General features: G+C 35.3%; 1 protein-coding gene across 9 annotated transcripts in view; it reads right to left on the reverse strand.

Moving 5' to 3' along the window:
• Nucleotides 1–21,143, reverse strand: part of FAM169A (family with sequence similarity 169 member A) — a 66,262-nt gene that overhangs the window by 28,885 nt on the left and 16,234 nt on the right. For 5 of the 9 annotated variants that reach the window (XM_079144088.1, XM_079144085.1, XM_079144084.1 and 2 more), the window contains 4 exons: nucleotides 19,370–19,504; nucleotides 17,396–17,495; nucleotides 16,985–17,070; nucleotides 13,186–13,357 (listed from right to left, as the gene is read on the reverse strand). In XM_079144088.1, coding sequence (XP_079000214.1) covers nucleotides 13,186–13,357; nucleotides 16,985–17,070; nucleotides 17,396–17,495; nucleotides 19,370–19,501 — 490 coding nt within the window. In that variant the 5' untranslated portion in view covers nucleotides 19,502–19,504. Of the gene's footprint in view, nucleotides 1–13,185; nucleotides 13,358–16,984; nucleotides 17,071–17,395; nucleotides 17,496–18,197; nucleotides 18,289–19,369; nucleotides 19,505–21,143 lie in introns of those variants that run through there. The other 4 variants (XM_079144089.1, XM_079144087.1, XM_079144090.1 and 1 more) reach the window with 3 other exon arrangements.

Consider the following 21,143-nt stretch of genomic DNA (forward strand, 5'->3'; position numbering starts at 1 on the left):
GACATTCCTCTTTCTCTTATCTACCAGCATTTCCTTTTTAACTTTCTGGAAATTAATGATCACATCTGAGGATAGTACCTTTTGCCAACCCACTTCCTCCAGTTATTTTTGTTTACCTCAGGCTGTTTTCAGTACTGACATTGTTATCAATATTCACACTTACACACTCCCTTTATCTTTAAACAATAGTTTCGACTGAGCTCATCCACACTGAAAAATTATATTGACTTTTGGGGTCCACATACATATGAATGCCTCTCCCACATCCACCAGTTTACATTTCTAAGTAGGTATGTCTACTTACATGTCCCACAGGAATACTGACCTTTCCATGTTGGAGATGAATGCAAATTTTACCAAAGCTGCTGCTCCTCCTGTATTCCCAGTCTTAATCAATGGCTTCCCACCAATACCTAGGTATCCAAGTCAAATCAACCAGATACATCTCATTCCTCCACTCCCTCCCTACACATAAGCACTGGAGTCACTGCACTGTACACTGAAAAATCTCCCTTAAATCTGTTTCCTTCTCTATTTCTACTGCTACTTTCCCAATTTGGTCCTTCTCTCACCTGGACTACTAAACTAGCTCTTTTAATGACTGCCCTGACTTCCAAAGACAATTTTTCTACTCATCATTCAAGTCCTACAAAAATTATGTCCATAAAATATTCAATCAAGTTTCTCCATATATAAAATTCCACGAAAGGTTGCTGATCAATAAAATACTAAACATCTTAGAGCATTTAAGACCCTTCACAATGAAATCTTCATCTATACCTCTCCTACTATTTAAGTCTCACCAGTTTATTCAGAGTACAGCCCAAATACACCCTGAACTTTCATGACTTCAATCAGAAATAGCCTGGGTTTAAGGCTGGGGATATAACTCAGTTGGTAGCGTGCTTGCCTTGCAAACATAAGGCCCTGGGTTCAATCCCCAGCACCATAAAAATAAAAAAAAGAAACAGCCTGTGTTAAATAAGATTGTTCTTTCCCTTCCTATCTCCTCTAACTATTGACAACCTACTTAACCCTCCAAAGGCACTTCTAAATATCCTTTCTCAGTGACACATTTCTCCAAGCAGAATTAACTCTTCAATGACTGCTATTGTTGACACCTCAAATAGACTACTCAACAAACTGAACTATGATTGGATGTTTACTGACTAAAGATTCCAACTTCAACCACTAGACTTTTGGTATTTTGAGGGCCGAACCCATGACAAGTTAGTCATCTTTGTGTCTCCCCTAAGTCAACCATCTCCTTAGTAAACAGAGCCTTTATAGGCAGAGTATGTTCTTTTAGATAGTTAGACCTTCACCTGAACAACAACAACAAAAACCCATCTCATTTCCAACGACACATTTCAGGAGCCCCAGACTCCCACATGGCTTGCTCACTTCTTTAGGAAAATGACTACACCTGGGAAGATGCTAAGTCCTTAACACACAACCTCCAATAAATGTCGGCTACATTTTGCCTTTAGCTGTACCATCAGCCTTATCATTCAATATCAGTGTTACTCCTTAAAATAATCTTAATAGACCAGAAATCTGAATTTTAGTAAACAAAGTGAGTAACGTGTCCAAAAATACAGGGAAGACCACAGACGTATCTCCCAAGAAAAGGGCCAAAAGTCATGAGGAAAGCTGACTCATATGAAAGGCAAAGCACTTCCATTATATTAGTTATTTAAAATGGAGACTACAAAAAAACAAAGAAGTACACGCCATAGTTCTGTTATAAATCCCTTTAGTGAATTAACCTGACTTACAGTTGTTTAGATTGTGCTTCTCCAAAGTATGAGTCTTCAGAATGGATCCAAATGGTTCACAGTTGAAACCAAATAATAAAGGGAATTTGCAAAACAGCAGTTAATAATAATTTTGGTTTTGGGTTTCTCTCAGCTTGTCCACATTAAAGTGTGGTGTCTGCTTATGAAAATGTATGTATTTATACATTTCTTGACAAGGCAAAACGTCAAAAAAATTCCACTGAATAATTGGCAGAGGCACAAAGAGGGTTTTATTTAGTAAAGCAAGAATTATGCACTCAAAGAGAGTGTGCAGGTCATCTCAAGAGTGAAAGTCATTTTATTTTTAATAACAATGAAAGACACTCGTTGTTTTCTAGTCAGCATAGCCCTTTTAACAGACAGCCCTCATAATTATGGGCCCTCTGAAGATTATTAAAGTTCAGCTAGTTCTCAACACTGATTAGACTCTGGGCATAGTTCTATCTTTTAAAATATTCAGGTTTTCCGTACTACCATAAATATATCAAAACAGAGTCTATGGTCATGTATAAGTAAAAAGAACAAATTTTTTTAAAAATTTAGGTTTTGTTTTAATCAAATTTATACAAGTACATTGTTCACAGTACAAAAGTCCTAGAAAACTTTTTAGGAAAAAAGCAGTCCTGTGACCCAACCCCCTCTCTGACCCACATTTACAAGCACACTTTGTATCTTCCAGAAGAATACACTCTGAAATCACTTATCTGGTCTTTCTCTTATTTACAGCAACCTCTCTAAGTGACTTGCTACTTCTTGCTTTTTTCATTCTAGGCATGATCAACTGACTTCCCATTACAGCAGAGAACTTAACTCTTAGATTCACAGACCCTGATCTCAACTCCACCATAAACATAATTTCTATACATGTCCCGCTACAGTCACTCCAAAATAATAATTTCTAATTTTAGTTAGATCATTTTCATATTTACATTATTACTATGTAAATACTTTTTTTTTTTGGTATTGGGAATTGAACTCAGGGGCACTGAGTCACATCCCCAGCCCTAGCTTGTATTTTATTTAGAGACAGGGTCTCACTGAGTTGCTTTGTGCCTCGAGAAGTTGCTGAGGTTGGCTTTGAAACTCAAGATCCTCCTGCCTCAGCATCTCAAGCCACTGGGATTACAAGGTGTGCGCCACCCATCACAACTATGTAAATACTTTTGAGAACTGAGCCATGTACATACTGTAATGATTTCTTCTTTTCTGCATTTGACATATAAAGGTGCATTCCACTGAACTGGAAATAAGAACTCCAGAATTATGACACAGCCCTGGATCTGGGGATCCCCTTTTTCTCCTTCATTTCCTAATCTGGTTACTTTCTTGATTACTTTCTTATTTTCTTATTTCTAGCACTAACTCTACTCATTCCCTAAAGAAAGATGCATGAAGGGTAAATTATTTTGAGACTGACCAACTAGAATTTTTTTATTTTCATCCTTCATTGAAAATTGGAGCACAGAATTACACTAGAAATATTTTTTCTCAGTATTTTAAAGTGCTGCTGTTGAGAAATTCATTATTATTCTGATTCTAGATCTTTCATATAAATCTTTCTCACACTCTCTGGAAACCCACTGTCTTGTCTCTATCCCAAATCTTTGGAAATTTTATAATAATCTGTCTTAGTATAGGTCCACCATTATTCATCATGATGGATGCTCAATATGGAAATGTTACATAGCTCTGAGAAATTTTCTTGAATTATTTCACTGGTGACTTCTTCCCTTTCAGTTTCTTTGCTGCAGTGCTGGGGACTGAACCCAGGAACTTGTGCATGAAGACAAGCACTCTACCAACTGAGCTAGATCCCCAGCCCTCTATTCTCTTTTTGAAACATCTATTATTCACATTTATCCTCTAATTTTTTCTTCTATGCTTCATAATTTAGGGTTTTACTGTTGTTTTGCTCTCCATTCTACTCAATTGCTGGATTTTATCTCCCTTGTATTAAATTTTTAATATCCAAGAGCTCTATGAAAATCCTTTTAATATATCTTGTTCTCATTTTCATGAACACAAGTAACTCTTCTTTCCAAAAATATTAAAAACTTTTTTTTTACATTGTCTATCTCCTCACAACTGCTTTCATTCTTTTTTGTTTTGATCTCCACCTTTCAAATCAGCAACTTTCCTTAACTATGGCTCTCCAAGTTAAGAATGAGACATTAAAAAGCCAACAAGAAGCTTTTCCTGCATGCTGGGGCATACTGACCATGAGCACCATAGCAGGCTCATCTGGCCCTGGAACCTTTTCCTACAAAAGCACTTATATTATTACTTTTGGACTTTTGTTTTCCTCTTGATCTTGTCAAATTCCTCAAAAAAAAAAAAAAAAAAAAATTTTTTTGCTCATGTATCCATTAAACTAATTTTGAAATATCACATTCACACATATAAAATTTTCATCTTAAGTTTCAATGATTATAAAGGATGTAAATTTTGACATACTGTCAATATGAACTTTTGGAAAATATTTTATTTTTATTTTTGTAGTTGTACATGGACAGAATGCCTTTATTTATTTATATGCAGTGCTGAGAATCAAACCCAGTACTTCACACATGCTAAACAAGTGCTGACACTGAGCTACAGCCCCAGTCCCTGGAAAATATTTTTAAAATAATTTGAGACTCACAAAAAAATTGCAAAATTATTACAAAGACCTCTCATATATCTCTTCCCAAACTTCCCCTAATATTAATATCTTGCATTGCCAAATACTATTAGCAAAATCAGAAAGCTGATTCTATACCATTTGCTAGACTAGACTTTATTCAAATTTCACCATTTTCCACTAATGTCCTTTTCTGTTGTAGAAACCTTTTGAAATTGGGTTGCTTCCTGCCTTCCAGATTGGGATTTCAGGATTCAGTTTTCCACAAGTCTACCCTTTTCCCAGACTATAATATTTTGTTGCTGTTACACCTCTCCTCTTATTCATGCCATTTTGGACTTATAATGTTTATGTTCTTTTTAAAGAGTCTCAGAATCATGTTTCAAGATGTCTGTGTAAACTCCTTATAATAGAAATTTAAAGACATTGATAACAAAGGGCAATTAAAGAACCATGAAAACACACTGCATTACAAAGTTCGGTTTGATAATTCCTTCAAGTCAATGTAAGAACACAGCACAATGAACAGTTATTCTGTATGTTTTTGTTTTGTCATTTTAGTGGTACTGAAAATGGGAACAGAGGATGTTGCCTGTGTTCAAAACACCATCTTATTTTTCCTTTTTGCTTACTTTATTAGTGCATTAGTTATATATAATGTGGGGCTCATTTTGACACAATCATAGCTGCATGGAATATAATTTGCTCCATTTCAGTTCCTAGTACTTCCTCTTTCCCTCCCCTCCAGCTTCCCGGTTCACTTTCTCTCCTCTACTGGTTTTCCTTCAATTTTTTTTATTTTTTTAAGTGATGCTTTATAGATATACAAAGGTGGAATTCACTATGGAATATTCATATACGTACATAGAATAATTTGGTCAATTTCATTTCACAATTCCTTCCTTTTCCTGTCCCTCCTCTCTCACCCCGGCCCCAATACCCTTCCTCTACTCTACGGATCTCTCACCTATTTTCATGGGATACCCACACACATGCTTATATACATATATATACACAATTTTTTTTGCATTTTAAAAAATTGTTACTATTTTTTTTTTTTTTTTTTTTTTTTTTGCGGTGTTGGGGATTGAACCCAGGGCCCTGTGCTTGCAAGGCAAGCACTTTACCAACTGAGCTACATCCCCAGCCCTGTTACTATATTTTTAAATCAGGAATTATGCTGCCTCCATCACTCCTCTTCTTCAGTACTGCTTTCACTATTCTGTCTTTTAATAGTCCAAGTGAATTTTAGAACTTTTTTTTCTATTTCTGTGAAGAACCAATCTACCATCTTTCATCAAAGCATCAACACTATAGCTATATCTTGACCCATGCCCTGCCAATCAAAGTTCTTCAACATGCCACCCAATTCTGATTCTGATTTTGTGGTATTGGGGATTGAACTCAGGGCCTCATACACGCTAGGCATGCACTCTACTTAAATTGGTCATCAATTTTAACTGTAAAACTCTGTGAAGTTTGTAAAAGGAGGTTGCAATCGTTTGAATATGATTTGTCTTATCTAAAACTCATGTTGAAACAATATCCATGAGATACTAAGAGGTGAAGCCAGATGGACTCTTTAAGAGGTAATCAGGCTCTATCCTCATGAATGGCTTAATGGGTTGAGAGTGGGGTCTGCTATGCTTTTTAAAAAAAAAAGGCCAGTTAGGATAGGTCTCTTCATGCTCCCTGTCTCTCTCACCATGTGATGCCTGTGCCACCTTGGGACTCTTCCATTATCAGATGTAGCCCCTGGACTTTGGAATAAAACTGTGAGCCAAAATAAACATTGTTTCTTTATAACTTACCCATTCTGAGGTTTGGTGTTATTATCAACAGAAAAATGACAGATATGTCTCAACTCCCAGTTATGAATGAAACTTGGATGGAAACCTCGACTACAAAGTTCTGTGCCTGCAGGTGAATGAATTCTGGTACACTATCATGCATGAACTAAATATATTACCATTGACCTAGAATTCTTTTACTCTCTCTTTGGCATAAGAAAACTTTTCTGCAATTTTTACCCTTTTGTAATCTATTTTTGCCAACAAGTTTTTATTACATACCAAATGCCCAAATGGAAAGATTACAAAATATCTGATTTTGAAACCATGAGCATTTTCAATTATCTTTCATTAAATGCCTAACTCTTTAGTGCTGCGCCAAAGACCCCCAAGACAAATGTTACCTGTGGTTTTAGCATCTATGGTTATTGTGAATAACAGGGAGCATACTGGTTCAGGAAAAGTAGTAATCTGATTTTTCTAAGACATAGATTTGTTCTCTATTAATTGCCAAACTCACATTTTATTAAGTTACATACTCCTGTACAAAGGAAAGTAATAAAGAAAATGCCCTCCTTAAATAGATAACTAAAATGACTTTCTAAAAGATAACCTAAATACAAACTTGGAATATACCTAAACAGAAAAAGGAAAACTTACTGTTCCCTAAACTGTTTAAATAAAATCTTGTAGGCATCTGAGGAAGATGTGAAGTCAGAGAATAAATGTTTGGTCTAGCTTCCTGTAGACTTTGCTAATATTTTGCAGTGCAATGTTTTAATCATGCACGGATCCTTGTAAAATTTTTCATCTTAAAAATAGGTTAAAAACTTTAGTCTGAAGTTTTAACAATCACAGAATTTGATTTGAATGTAGAGAATATGTTTTGTCGCTCTTCATTTGGAAGCAATTTTTTTCTTAAAGTTTGGGAGATGTCTGTCCTTTTAAAAGGATCCTCTATTACAACAGGTAAAATTTTTAAACTTAGAAGATGTTACCTAATATATCCATCTCTAAAAATAAAAGAAGGTATTCTCAGACATCTTTTTGTGGTAAATTACTACTTTTGACCAATCTGCTTGTTTTGTTTTAAAACTAAAAGAAATACAATTTTAATCTGTGAGCCCTACAATTGACTAAAAACAAAACAACCATACTTCAGTGATACAATTACAGTCAACTAATTAAAAATTGAAGGTTATAATCCTCACAATAACAAAGAGCTGGTTGGTTAATTACATAATAATATAGACATGAAATCAAGTAGTTCTTGTCCACCAAACCATAATTTTTTTAAATGTGGAATAATAATTCTTTTAATGATGGAATTAAGCAAGCAAACTGTATGTCAGGTAAAGTTTCCAAATATATTTATATTTGAGAAAAGAAAGCCAAACAGTCAAAGATCCACTACAAGTAATCATCTTTATTTCTTAGTCTATTTTCCATTTTTCCGTATTTATTTTTCTAAGTTTTCACTCAAATGTTGATACCAATAGTTAAAGTAGAGATACAGTTTTCCTTCTGACTCCTCAAAAGAAGGAAAATGAAGTCAATAGCAATATAAAATTTTCTAACTTAAGAAAAAGCCTCTGGGGCTGGGGAGATAGCTCAGTCGATAGAGTGCTTGCCTTGCAAGCACAAGGCCCTGGGTTTGATCCCCAGCACCAGGCCAAAAACAAAAAAAAAGAGAAAAGAAAAAGCCTCTGTACCAGGTGTGGTGGCACATACCTATAATCCCAGTGAACTGGAGAGGCTGAAGCAAGAGAATCACAAGTTCAAAGTCAGCCTCAGCAATAGCAAGGCCCTAAATAACTTAGCAAGATTCTGTCTCAAAATAAAAAATAAAAACAGGGGCTGGGGATGTGGCGCAGTGGTTAAGCATCCCTGGTTCAATCCCTGGTACCAAAAAAAGAAAACTAATTTAACTTCTCTTAATATTTTCTCAAGCAATTCTTACTCTTTCTAGTTAATTCTGAATTAAATGCTGGTTGTTCCTTAGGGACATTTTAATAAATAGATGACTTGTAAAAATTTGAAATTGTAACTTACAAAATACAGTACTTACAGATATACAATGGAATCATAATTGAGACTAAAATAAGGAATTGATAAAAATATTGATTTATGAACAAAAATGTCAAATATGTTACACTATGTTATACAAATATGTTTTCTAGATGTAAAACATCTAGAAATTCAAGAAATTAGACCATTCACCATTAATGGCAACATATGTGCCCCAAAATATCATTATTGTTAATATTATTTACCTAATAAATAGAAGGCCCAAGCACATAGCTAGACTGATGCTAGCAGGAAAATAAGGTTGCTAAGAATTTAGGATTTTGAAGTATAATTTAAGTTTTAATATGATAAATTACAAATATGCTTACACTGATAGCACATGGTTTAAAATAAGATTATTAAACCTCATGAAGAAACCTCTATCATCACCTATTCTAAGACAAAAGAAATCAGTAGTGTTGGGTTTAACACTGAAATAAATGCCTACCTGTTTTGAACTGGCTCCAGAAACTGGAAGTTGAGGAAACAGAACATGTGCTTTCAAGAAAAAGTTCACAACCACTAAGATGATGATGGAGCCTGTGGCACTGTACCTTTTACAAAATAGTAACTTTATTCAGATCACTCTAAAGGGCCACACAGTAATAGACTTCTTCTAACACCAAGAAAACTACATGTTGAAATCTATTATTGGTGACCAATAAGAAAGAAGAATTGATCCTTTTAAAATTCTCAAAGACATACTGTCAGCCATTAAGAAAGACTGAAAATGAAGATGGCTTAGTGGTTAATCCCTGGGGGAAAAGCACTGTGAGTATTCTACCTCCACGGTAAATGCTGCAACGACCTGGTAATCTACTGGGCCCTTAGGAAAAGGTGAAAGCATAGTATTATAAAAATTAAATAATTCCACTTACCAAGGCAAGAACCCCTCCCACAGAATAGCATGTGAAGAGAAAAGGAAGTCCTTTGTAATGAGGATGTATGGTATACTGCAACTGGGGATGTAGCTCAGTGTTTGTGCCCCTGGGTTCAATCCCTGGTAACCGCCCCACCACCTCAAAAAAAAAAAAAAAAAAAAAAAAAAAAGATTATATCACTGTAAAACTAACTATAATATAGTAAATGAGAGAAATTAATTCCCTGGTGCCTAGTCCAAAGAGCTCAATGAATACCTTTTATTACTATTCATGATCTGTTGTTCGAGGCTCAAAAAATAAGACAAGCATGTCGAAAACCAAACCTAATCACCAGAGGGGACTGATAACTACAGATGCTGTGAAGATGTCGTCTATCCCAATAAGTAATAATGGCAGATACAAAAAGAAATACTATCCAAGTGGTCTATAAGGGACTTGCCAACAGACATAGAAGATTATGTAAAGTACATGAAAAACTACTGTTTATTATTAGGTTTAATAATTAACCTAGCCATGAAAATTACTCAAAAAACACTGCATATATATCCCAGTTTGACATAGACTGAGATCATTTTACCATGACTAAACACTACAGACCTATTTTATTTCTTTTTTTTTAAATGTCTAGGAATCTAGATTTTTATCAGTCTGCATATGGGAAGTAAAACCAAGAGAATGCCCAAACTTGAAATTACATGTAACTTCTGAAGATGAGTTTTATCTACTGAGAATAAAATATTTTAAAAAGGAAATGAGTTATAAAAAGCTCTTGATCCTAAATATTAACCTGCGAGTAGCTGAAAAGCTTTAAGGCTGCTCTCCTAACTGCCCACTGAGAAGTAATCTTCACCTCAGTATGGCCTCACAGTCAAGCCCCGGAGCTTGGATGATGAAACACTGCATTTACTCTTGATGAGCCTTCTCTTCACAAGACTACAGGCCATAACTCACTCTTTACCATCATTCTTTCAACTTTAAGGTTTGAACTTCGTTTCTCTTAACTTCAGCTTTCTCACTTAAAGGCAGCCCTGGGGCCATGGATACCCCAGCTTCTAACTGCAGATTCAAAAGACTTCAGAGCCTGGTCATAGCCTCATCTTAAAGGATAAAACTAAAAAGCAATGAGACTGTAACAACTTACAAATTAGCAACAATACAACTAAACCAAAAATCTCTTTGAAACTATTAAAGTCCTCTACATGTTACATCTTCATTTTTTCCAAAAGATAAATTTAGTCACAGAGTAGATGAAGAACAGTGAAGCTTTTTCAAGCAAATGGAATTAAGTTGTTTTAATTATTTCACTAATAATTTCTTCAATCTCAAAATCATTGTCAGTCTTAGGGTATACAAGTTTCTAGAGCAGAGAATAAATCAGGTATATTTTCAAATTTCTTATGAATCTTTACATTTTCTTGGACTGGTGATGGTGTGGGAGTTGTTTGGGTTATAAAGCATTTTGCTTCCCTGTGCTCCCCACCGCTCCCTGAAGTTTAAGCTCAGATTTGAACTATTCCTTAAAACTGAAGGCACTGCAAGATGAGAACAGATCTCAAAAATTACCCATAATTCAAAAGCAGTAAAAATACCCTCAATCTCATATGTTCTTTCTCAAAAATGCTCGATAAAACAGTTACATTAAGTAAACAACTTTTGATCAATGAATTAAGAACTTAATTCACCAATAAAGACAAATTAAGGAACCTCAAGCACTACTTCCCAAAGCCCTCTTTCAACTGTAAAATAAACATTATTTCAAAGGCTAGTTTGAAGCACTTAGCCTTTGGAGAAATTTTTGAAAGCACCGAAGATCACATAGGACTGGAAATATAGCTCAATGGTTAATGCTTGCCTATCATGCCTAAGGCCCTGGATTTGATTCCCAGCACCAAGGAGGGAAAAAAAATCACATACAGAACAAGGGGAAAAAATTAAATATACCTTAAATGAAGGCACTCATTCCATTAAAATAATAAAGTAGAAATAACAAAAAACTGGTAAAGTAAAAAGAAAAAAAAAAAAAACCCACAAATATCTTTATAATAAAATTATCCACCAAATCCAAAAAACATCAATGCAAACTATAAATCCCTCACAGTGATCGCTTTAATTTCAGGCTAAAAGAAAAAAATTATATAGTTTCTTGAATTTCACCTCAATGTTCCCATAATTTATTTCATAAATAATCATAAATAATATATTGCTTCATGAGACTTTCATTAAACTACAAAATAGCTTAATAAGGATTTTATTTCTTTTTGATACAGGTACAGTTTTCTCCCTCTGATATACATATGGGAGAAGGAAGAGAAAAGAGAAATCACAAGTGTTTTACTATTTGTTTTGGTCATTGCTCCAAAATATTTTAATTATATCTGGGTTTCCCTTATAGAAAAAATTTTTCCCTGCACTAAATGACCAATGAGTCAAAGGCTAGTATAAGCATACCTAATTCTATTGTTACCTGGTAGAGAGAGACAAATGATAAAAGAACTAAAGTAAACAGTGAGAATATAAGGCAATTAGAAGAAAGTATGGAAAATGCTAAAAGTAGTACACAGTGGCACTTAGAAGCTCCAGAATATAAAATAGAGTTAACTATCATAACATGGAACAGAGGTAAGGTCCCAAAAGAGAAGGAGCCCCAGTACGCACATGAAACAGGAACACACGTCTGGCGTCAAACACTGATCAGAAATACTAATTAATTGTGTGTCTTGCATAGCTATAAAGCAAGTTCTCAATAAAAGGGTGTAAACTAATATGCTCCAAATGTCTACGAGCTGGTTTCAGGTGGGAAACCCCTAGAGCCACTGTGAGGGGAAAAGGAGATATAAAAATTTTTAAATTAAAACAAAAAAACCTCCAATTCCTATAGGAATTACCTCATATAAAACAAAGCATAAAGCAATGAAATCACACCTCGCCTCTAACCATTACAACATTTAAACTGATGCCTTTTATACAATGGAGTAGTATAATACTTCCATTCAACATTCTTTTTCCTCATATATACTCAATGTCATTCTGAAGTTCCACAAATCATTGGCTTTATTTCAAAGGTACACAAGAATAATATAACATATTAAAGGAGACCCAAAAGATTTATTATAAAGCAAAAAACATCTGAAATTATAATCACAATGGTTTATTATTGGGAAAAAATGGCCTTTTATTAACTTTAAATGTTAACTCTCATCACACATGTGTACAGACTATGAGATTAAGGTATCAGTCACAACTTCCACTTGGCAGTTAATTCAGTATGATCTTTAGACTGGATCTGACAGAAGAGCTCAGTTGGGAATATTGGAAAAAAAAAAAATACTAACATGTGATCTCTGTAAACAGTCTTTTGGCCAAGGTGCAGAACAAGGCAGCCTGGATGATTTGGAGGTAACAAGGTGTGGGATGTACATGCACACGAAGGAAGTGGGCTCAACCTTCCTGCTCAGGGGCTGGAGGGAGCTGAATGAAAAAGTGTGAAGCCACACTAGGCTTCCACCAATAGAGAAGAGCTGGGTTTTTGGAGACTGAAAACTCTGAAGCTGTTTCTATCTTCTAAATATATTAAAACCCTATGTTTTTCTTGGTAATTAGGGTAGTCATTAATATGTCAGACTGAATCAACCATTCTAAGCAGCAATGGACAATGAATGCATTTAGTTAGGCCCCAGGGGTTTTAGAAGGAGCCAGTAATAGTCACAGCAGCAGAAATCAAAGTAAAAAACAACCTTTAAAAAAAAAAAAAAGAAGTGCAAAGGTAAGAAAGAAAAATTTGAGGACTAACTACACCCCTCTCTCTGTGTATGTGGAAAAACTGCCCCTCTATTACCAAATGTTTATCTTTATTTATTTATTTTTCCAACACTTTCATAGGCTAGTAGAATCCAAAGTACTCCCAAGAAATACCAAGTAAAATCACCTCAATTTGCACTGTAGAGACTACTTTAACAGTACTGACACAGTTGGGGATCTAAGATGGAGATTTCCATAACATACAGTTTAAATAACTTATAAAGACTCACCTGTAGGCTTAACTGAATAAAACCCAATGGCCTCTCCTTTCTTCCACAGAATCTTAGCATAATCAGTACTGCTATGACACAGGAATGGGATCTCATTTCTCTCCATTTCCTGTTTTCTATAAATAATTCGATTCAGAACATACAGAACCACTCTCTCCCCAAGAGTGCTCACCTACAAAGAGAGTCAAACAGCAGGCACAGCAGTTACATTATGCAGCCATGAGGAAGGCTAGTCACCTTGTTCCTGCTCCCACACTGCACAAAGGTATCCAGAGCACCTCAAATACATTCAAAATAATTCGTAAAACATTTTATATCACAGAGATGAAACTAATTATTCATACCAATTACAATCCATTTTCGTAGACACATTTTATGCATGGAATACAGCCTCAGCAAATTCTAAAACAGGCAAAACAGGTTCCCAACGCACCAAACACCCAGCATCTCCTTCAGGGCTCAGTGTTGTCTTTATGCTTCCAGCCACGCAGATCCAAGGTCTCCCCAGCCCTATCTGCGGCCCCCGCAATATATCCTGCTTCAACCCTTTCACTCCTTTCCATCCTCCACATAATAAAGGAGTGAAAAAAAAAAAAAGCGTTATCCCCTAAAGATTCTAAGAACAGTTACCTCATTTGATGAAGGAAACCATAATTAAGCCCTTGGGAAAGGCATCTGTCCCACTGTTTCCAGGTGAAATGTTCATGTAACAGCTCTTCTTATTCTAACTATAGGAATATTCCATACCACTCTCTACCTCCCTCTCAGAGACCAGATGAGTAAGGACTGTAATACCAGAAAAATCTAGTGAAACATTCCTGGAGCAAAGACAGAATGGAAACAGCCTCACCTCATACACACAGGGCCACATGGTCACAGGGACATCACTAATACCAAGAACTTTCTAACATAAAATAATATTCCCCCCCAAAGAGAACTTTCTATTTTCCCGTAAATCCCCTTAAATAAGAACAAGTTCATCCTCTGATTAGTCAGTGAAGAGAACAGAGAAAGGATTAACCATATGCACACACTACTCTCAAAAATATCCCTGGCAGGGGATCTTCCATACAAACAACACAAGAAATGACAGACTAACACTAATATAGAGAGCAACCTGTTTCTTCCTTGCACAGCTCTGACCAACATAAAATTCTTTACCACACTGAGCTGAAATCTAGTTCCCAAAGACTACACTTTTGATATTCTGCAGCCATACAAACTACCAGTATTTAAAGATGGCCACGATGTTCCCCTAAGTTTCACACCAAAGCTATAAACAATGGAACAACTAAAGGAAAAAGCTAATCTAACACAATGTGCCATTCCAGTCCTCTCCCTTGGAAGTGCTCCATATCCCTAACATCTCCCTTTATGTTTGGTACACAGGACCTGTAGAAACAAACACCGAAGATACTAATGAGGCAACAGGACATTTCTATTTGAACTTAAGTTTTTGCTAGCTTCATTTTACTAACTAAAGCCAAGTCTTTTTCATATGTGCTGCTGTTTCAGTCTTGTGGCGTATATATATATATATAAAAAACTTCTTTTTTTTTAATCTAAGGTATTTCTTTACATATATCATCTTTACATTAATTTCATCATGTTGGCTCCTTCCCTGTGTTTCTTAAGTCTACCTTTCACAGGTTAGATCCCCTATTCGGTGCTATGACAGGCAGAACTGATAAGCATGCCATCTATGTCTTCCTCCCAGTAACTGATAAAATGGTGACTAGGACAGAAAAAGGGACAAATTTTTGCAGTATGCAATTAAGGACTTCCTTTCCATAAAAAGGAGCACTAGGTTTCAGGAACTGATTTATGCTCTTTATTATCCCTTTTAATTTTACCACAATATAGGAGATGGAGGGAAATGAGGTTTCTAACAATAAAGTCACTTGCTTGAGGTCATGTGTTCATTAAGAACAATGATTACACCCTCCTGTGACTTTATCAACCCATTTTTTCCATAGTGATCAGGACTGGACTAGAGTAGCAGGGATACTTCACTCATTTTCCTACTTTCTCAACAGACGATGTCAAAAGTACTTAGATTAGAGGAGACCTACTGTAGGAATCCAAACAGTAATACTTTTGGTCTTGACTCCTTCTGCTTTCCCAATCCATACCTAGAGGTTTCATAATTTCTCCACTTGTGTTAAGTAAGATTTCCCCTTCTCCAGCCTTTAACCTTCTTGTATAATGTGCCAAGCCTCAGTCAAGTTTTTATACACCTGAGGATATTTGCTTTCTTGACATGTACATTTCCTCTATCTCTTGGAGTCACTCCTGAAAACAAGTTATTCTCTATTACTATCTATTCCTTCATTTGATGGCTTTATGCAGGTTTTTAATTCTCTCCTTCCCTTCATTTTGGGTTCAAAACTCTTTCTCAGACTGGCAGATACCCATGTATACACATTCTCCCAGCCTTTGTGAGATGTGCCCATTGCTCTGAAATTTCAAGGCAAAGTCAAGAATTAACATATCCAAAAGGAGGAGTGCTGAGTGTATTATGCTCCTCCTACAATTTCTTCCCTAAGAATTTGATGGCTTTCAAAGCTCTGAACTCAATACAGATGCAGGGGTGCATGCAGGAACCAAGGCAGGAGGGTCACAAGTTCAAGGCAACTTTGTAAGACCTCATCTCAAAAATTTAAAATAAAAAAAATAAAAAGGGATGGGAATGTAGCTAAGTGGTTACAGTGCCCCTAGTTTCAATCTCCAGTACTGGGGGGTCGGGGGAGAAGGTTCTAAACTCAAAAGGAAGAAAGGAGAACACCTCAGTAACCTGCAAGACTCTCACTCGCTTTTCCCAGATTTTGAAGTTTCTTCACATGCTTTCCTTGTTTCTTCTGAATAGTCCAATGGCCCCACAAAAGTGAACAGAGGCAGTTAACACCTTCCAGATTTGACGAGTTTTTAGAGACTTGGCCTATCCTAGAAACCTTATAAAAGAAGAATTATCAGGATACATATTTATATCTGTTAATTTCATTCCTCTCAGCAAGAGTCTCTTCCTCTTAGGAATAATTAACAAGAATCTCTGTACCTATTAATGAATAGTAGTGTTTGTCTATAAAGTCAATATTCTCCTTAAGTAAGAAAGGTCGAATGTACCTCAAACAGTCAAGGGACCTATTCCCTCACTTTCATTGTAAATCACACTCTTCCAGCCACCAAACATGTCTGCCATCTTTTACTTTGCCCAGACTCCTCAAATATTTTTCATCTGGTGTCTGTGGACTTTCCCCTCCTGTCTTAGTTATCCTCTAAAAACCAGAGTACCTGAAATGTCTTCTAAACCTTTTCATCCCCAGCATGCAAGCCAGTGTTCCTCCTGTAACAACACTGCAGTGGCTGGCTTGTGCATCCCACAGAGATGCTTGTTTTTGAAGCTTGTTCTCCCCAGAACCTGGATAGTCCACTGTTCAGAACACGAAAAAGGTCACCAGAAGAAGGTCAACTAAGAAGCAAGTTTCCTGATCAGTGTCTCCTAGAGGCAGAGAAGCTCAGCAACCACACTAGGCTTTCCTCTACCAAATGAGAAAATCAGAAGTGGATAAAAGATGCCACAGCTCAACTAACCCACAGGTAGGTATTCAATCTTCCTAACCCAATTCACAGAAACTTTCGGAATCACATAAAATAGAAGAAACCCAACCTGAGTGCTGGTTTGATCATAAAATAAAACTCAAGGGCTTAATATAACCTGATTATATTAAAATGGGGAAAAGTTCTATAACTTCAAAAACAATCACTGTTTACAAAAAATATTGAACTACAGGAACATTACCTGCTTAAGCCCCTCTCTAGAAGGGACAGATGTTTTCACAATATCATCAATAGCCCACCACTGATCAGCAAGGTAAAGTGCCACAGCTAAAACACAACAAACAATCATTAACATTTAAGTTTTAAGTGTTAAAGTATACAATATTACTATCTGGCAAGGTTTATACACATACTCTGAAATACACCCCTACGTTCTACTTTATAACATAATATGGCCCAATTTATGCCATTTATTTTATTTCATCCATTAAACACTTATTTAATTGTAAGCAATTAAGAGTTACACTTTTCTAAAATTAAAATTTGAAACCAGTTTTCAAAACAAATTCCTTCAAGTCACTATCTTGTTTATAAATTTCTAATAGTTTGGAGAAAAACTCCTTGATTTATAAAAATGAAGCAAAAGAGAGACCTGTGAGTGAATCCTCAGGTGCAAAAAGTGCAAGAACTTTCTGGGTCTGATCTCCACCATAGAGAGGTACAAAGCCTACATTTGACAGGCTAATAGGAATCTGAAATGACAATTGAGAAAAGATTAGTGACTAGTCTGTTAACCAATGTAATTCCATGTCATGTAAAGTTGTATCACATGTATGCATAATTTGTCAAAATATATTTTACTGTCATGTATATCTAAAAAGAATAAAAAGAGTCTGTTAAAAAAATGACAAAAACATCAAAATGTTTATCAAAGTATCAAACTTTTCTTATATTAATTTTAATTATATAACTTCATTTGACAGAAGACAACATTCCTAGTCTCTTACTAAAAAAGAGTAAAGATCAGACAGATTTCCCTTTTGAAGGAACTGTATTATCTTGGGGGATTAAAAACAAAAATTTATTCCAATAAATATTACTAGGCTCTAGTCATACCACTGAATAAAAGCAAAAGCCATATACAAGAGGCCCCCAAAAGTCACTGAAAATTAACTATAATTATCTTCATTTAGACTACATGTGGGAGATTTCATTTTCTAGTAAAAGAAACCAGTTCAGTGAATTTCTTTTTCAACAAGATACATACAATGCTTTTACATTTTTCTGTCTACGTTAATCTAACACTTAAATCTCCATTAATCTCCACTTAAAGTCAGTATCTCAATGTTGAGGATTATAAAATAATGGTGCTAGGGAAGATTTACAAATCCTTTAAATCAAAATTATTTTCAGAAGGAAAATCTAGAGCCTAGAGGTTAAAGGAATTTGCTCACCTCAGTTCACAGTGGAATTCAAATCATTCCAAGTCTAATAATCTTTCTGTCACAATGTATCACAGCTTACTGACTAGAAAATCTGATTTTACTATTTTCAAAAGAGGAAGAAAACATTCATTACAATATAATGTAATGTAGTGTTTTACTAATTTTTTTAAAGCCTTCTTTTGTTTTTTTTTGTACTGGGGATTTTACCCACAACTTTGAGACAGTGTCTCTCACTATTCTAAGGCTGGCTTTGGACTTGTCATCTCTTGCCTCAGTCTCTCTAGTCACAAGGATTACAGGTATGTATCACCACTGCTGACTTTGCTGATTCTTTTAATTAAAAACAAACTTCTAAACTCACAAATCCCAAATCTGAAGTAAACTTAATTAAATCAGCTCCAATATAACCAGTCTTAGCAAAACTGGTAAACTTCTTACATGTGATTTTAAAGGTCAAAAGCCAAACATTAAGAAATAACCTATGATAATCTGTAAATTTTTTCTTTTAAATGTTGATCATAGGGGCTGGGGCTTGTAGTTCAGTGACAGAGCTCTTGCCTAGCATATGTGAGGCACTGGGTTCAATCCTTAGCACCACACAAAAATAAAAAATAAAATAAAGGCATGCTGTCACTACAACTAGAATAATTTTTTTTTTTTTTAATTGATCATAGCCTGGCATGGTGGCACACACCTGTAATCCCAGTGGTTCCGGAAGCAGAGGCAGGAGGATCATGAGTTCAAAGACAGTCTGAGCATATAGTGAGGCACTTAGCAATTCAGTGAGACCCTGCCTCTACATAAAACATAAAAAATGAGCTGGCAATGAGGCTCAGTGGTTAAGCATCCCTGGATTCAATCCCCAGTACCCGCCCCCCCCCAAAAAAAATTGATCATAGCTGGACATGGTGGTACACACCTATAATCCCATGACTCAGGAGACTGAGGCAGGAGAAAGTTCAAGGCAAGCCTCAGGAACTTAGTAAGGTTTCAAAAATAAAAGCCAAAATTGATCATGATGACCTATTAATCAACCAATATTAATATATTTTACTGGACAGGCATCTGTTCAAAACTGAAGGTTAACACTCTTAAATGATCTTTTTGAAAATGGATATTGAGTTCATGGAAAAACTGGACTGAAAAGATTAATGAAAAAAAATTACTGCAGAATGCCTTACCGTAATATTGAGAAAAGAAAAATACTCTGGATTTTCAGGGTCCCCACACCTTAAATCTGACATATAATCTTCAGCAGCATTTTCCAATTCCTCATGACTGCAATTATTCAGCAAGTCCACAGGGAATGCCATCTTCTTTAACAAACAACAAAGAACAAGAGATTTCAGAACATAAAATGCCACTTTCCTTTACAAATTCTACTGTAATACTGTCACATTTTATTGTAACAAAACTTTTCTATTTCACTACAACAAAAGACAACTTGAACCTGATCATTTAACCATGTATGCCAAAAAGAAAACTTTCTAATATTATTCATTTTTACTAAAAGTGGGCAATGAAAGAGAAATTAATGACTACTACCTTAAATGATAAAAACAAATGACTTATACAGGTATAGAACATACATATGCACATACACACAAAAATATCCATGTAAATATACCCTTATATACCCCTCAACATAAGTCAATGTAAAAGGACACATGGCAACTTTTTGGAATGATGCAAATGCTCCACAACTAGACTGTGGTGACAGTTACAACGTATAAATGTACTTTAAAAAAAAAAAAAAATAACCCTATAAATGTACTAAAAAACATTACATTGTACAGTGCAATGGATGAATATTATATGTAAATAGTATCTCATAAATATATTTGAAAACATACACAAAAAACCAACCTGCTATTCACTTCATTTCTTTCTAGAATATTTTATAGTTTTATTGTTGTGTGGGGAAACACTACCAGCTTTTGTATTACCATCAAGAAAAACATGGACTCCACAACTATGTAACATTATGTAGGTATAGGCCAATGCAACCAAACAAGGGAAAGCAATTAGTACTAATGGATGGAATGGGATAGGGTGGGGTTGTAGGGCAGAAGGAATTATCATTACTATTTGCAAATACACCAAATTGGAAACCACTTGCTGAATTACCTTGATAAAAAAAAACCTAGAAACAAAATACCCAAATTCAGTTCAGCTGTTATTAAGTATAAATGTCTACATTTTCCCTTTTAGGAGAAAATCTGTGGAACTATTGTGAAAATCCTTGTGAAACAGGATTTCTGACCAAATTTTAAGAAAAGGAAAACACCGATAAATTTCACAAGAGAGTAACCAGGAACTTGGGTAAGGTAAAATGTTAATAGTTCGAAAAGGACCCAAAATAAAATGGTAGGTCAGTGGTAAAAGAAACCTATTTGTTAGCCTGGGCAAATCTTTGATATCTTAACTCAACATGCGGGTCTGGGGTTGTAGCTCAGTGGTAGAGGACTTCCCTAGGCACTGGGTTCGATCCTCAACACCACATAAAAATAAATAAAATAAAAGTATTGTGTTCATCTACAACTTAAAAGGTTAAAAATCAAAATGTGAAAGCAAACTAAGGAAACACATTATGTTCCACAGTCAGATCCAGCAATCTGATGACTAAAACTTTATATGAAACCATAAATATAGAACAAATGGCCAATAGTAGACCAAAAAAAGAAAAAAGAAAAAAAAGCACTACTTAGGACACTAGTTAAGAGAATGTATTAGTGTTTCTTCCCTCTTATAGATAGGATTCTAAATATCAAATATCCAAGCACCTAAATATTTGTAACAAAGATCCAAATATCCTAGTAAAATACTGAGGAATTTAATATGCCATATCATTGACCAGATAAAGCACAAGAGGATTAATATCAGTGTTCCCCTTAAAACAATTCACAAGATTCACCTAACACCTGCCAAAAGAAGGTACGTATTTAAAATTAAAAA

The sequence above is a fragment of the Sciurus vulgaris genome, assembly GCF_902686455.1.
Source record: "Sciurus vulgaris genome assembly, chromosome: 6".
NCBI lineage: Eukaryota > Metazoa > Chordata > Mammalia > Rodentia > Sciuridae > Sciurus > Sciurus vulgaris.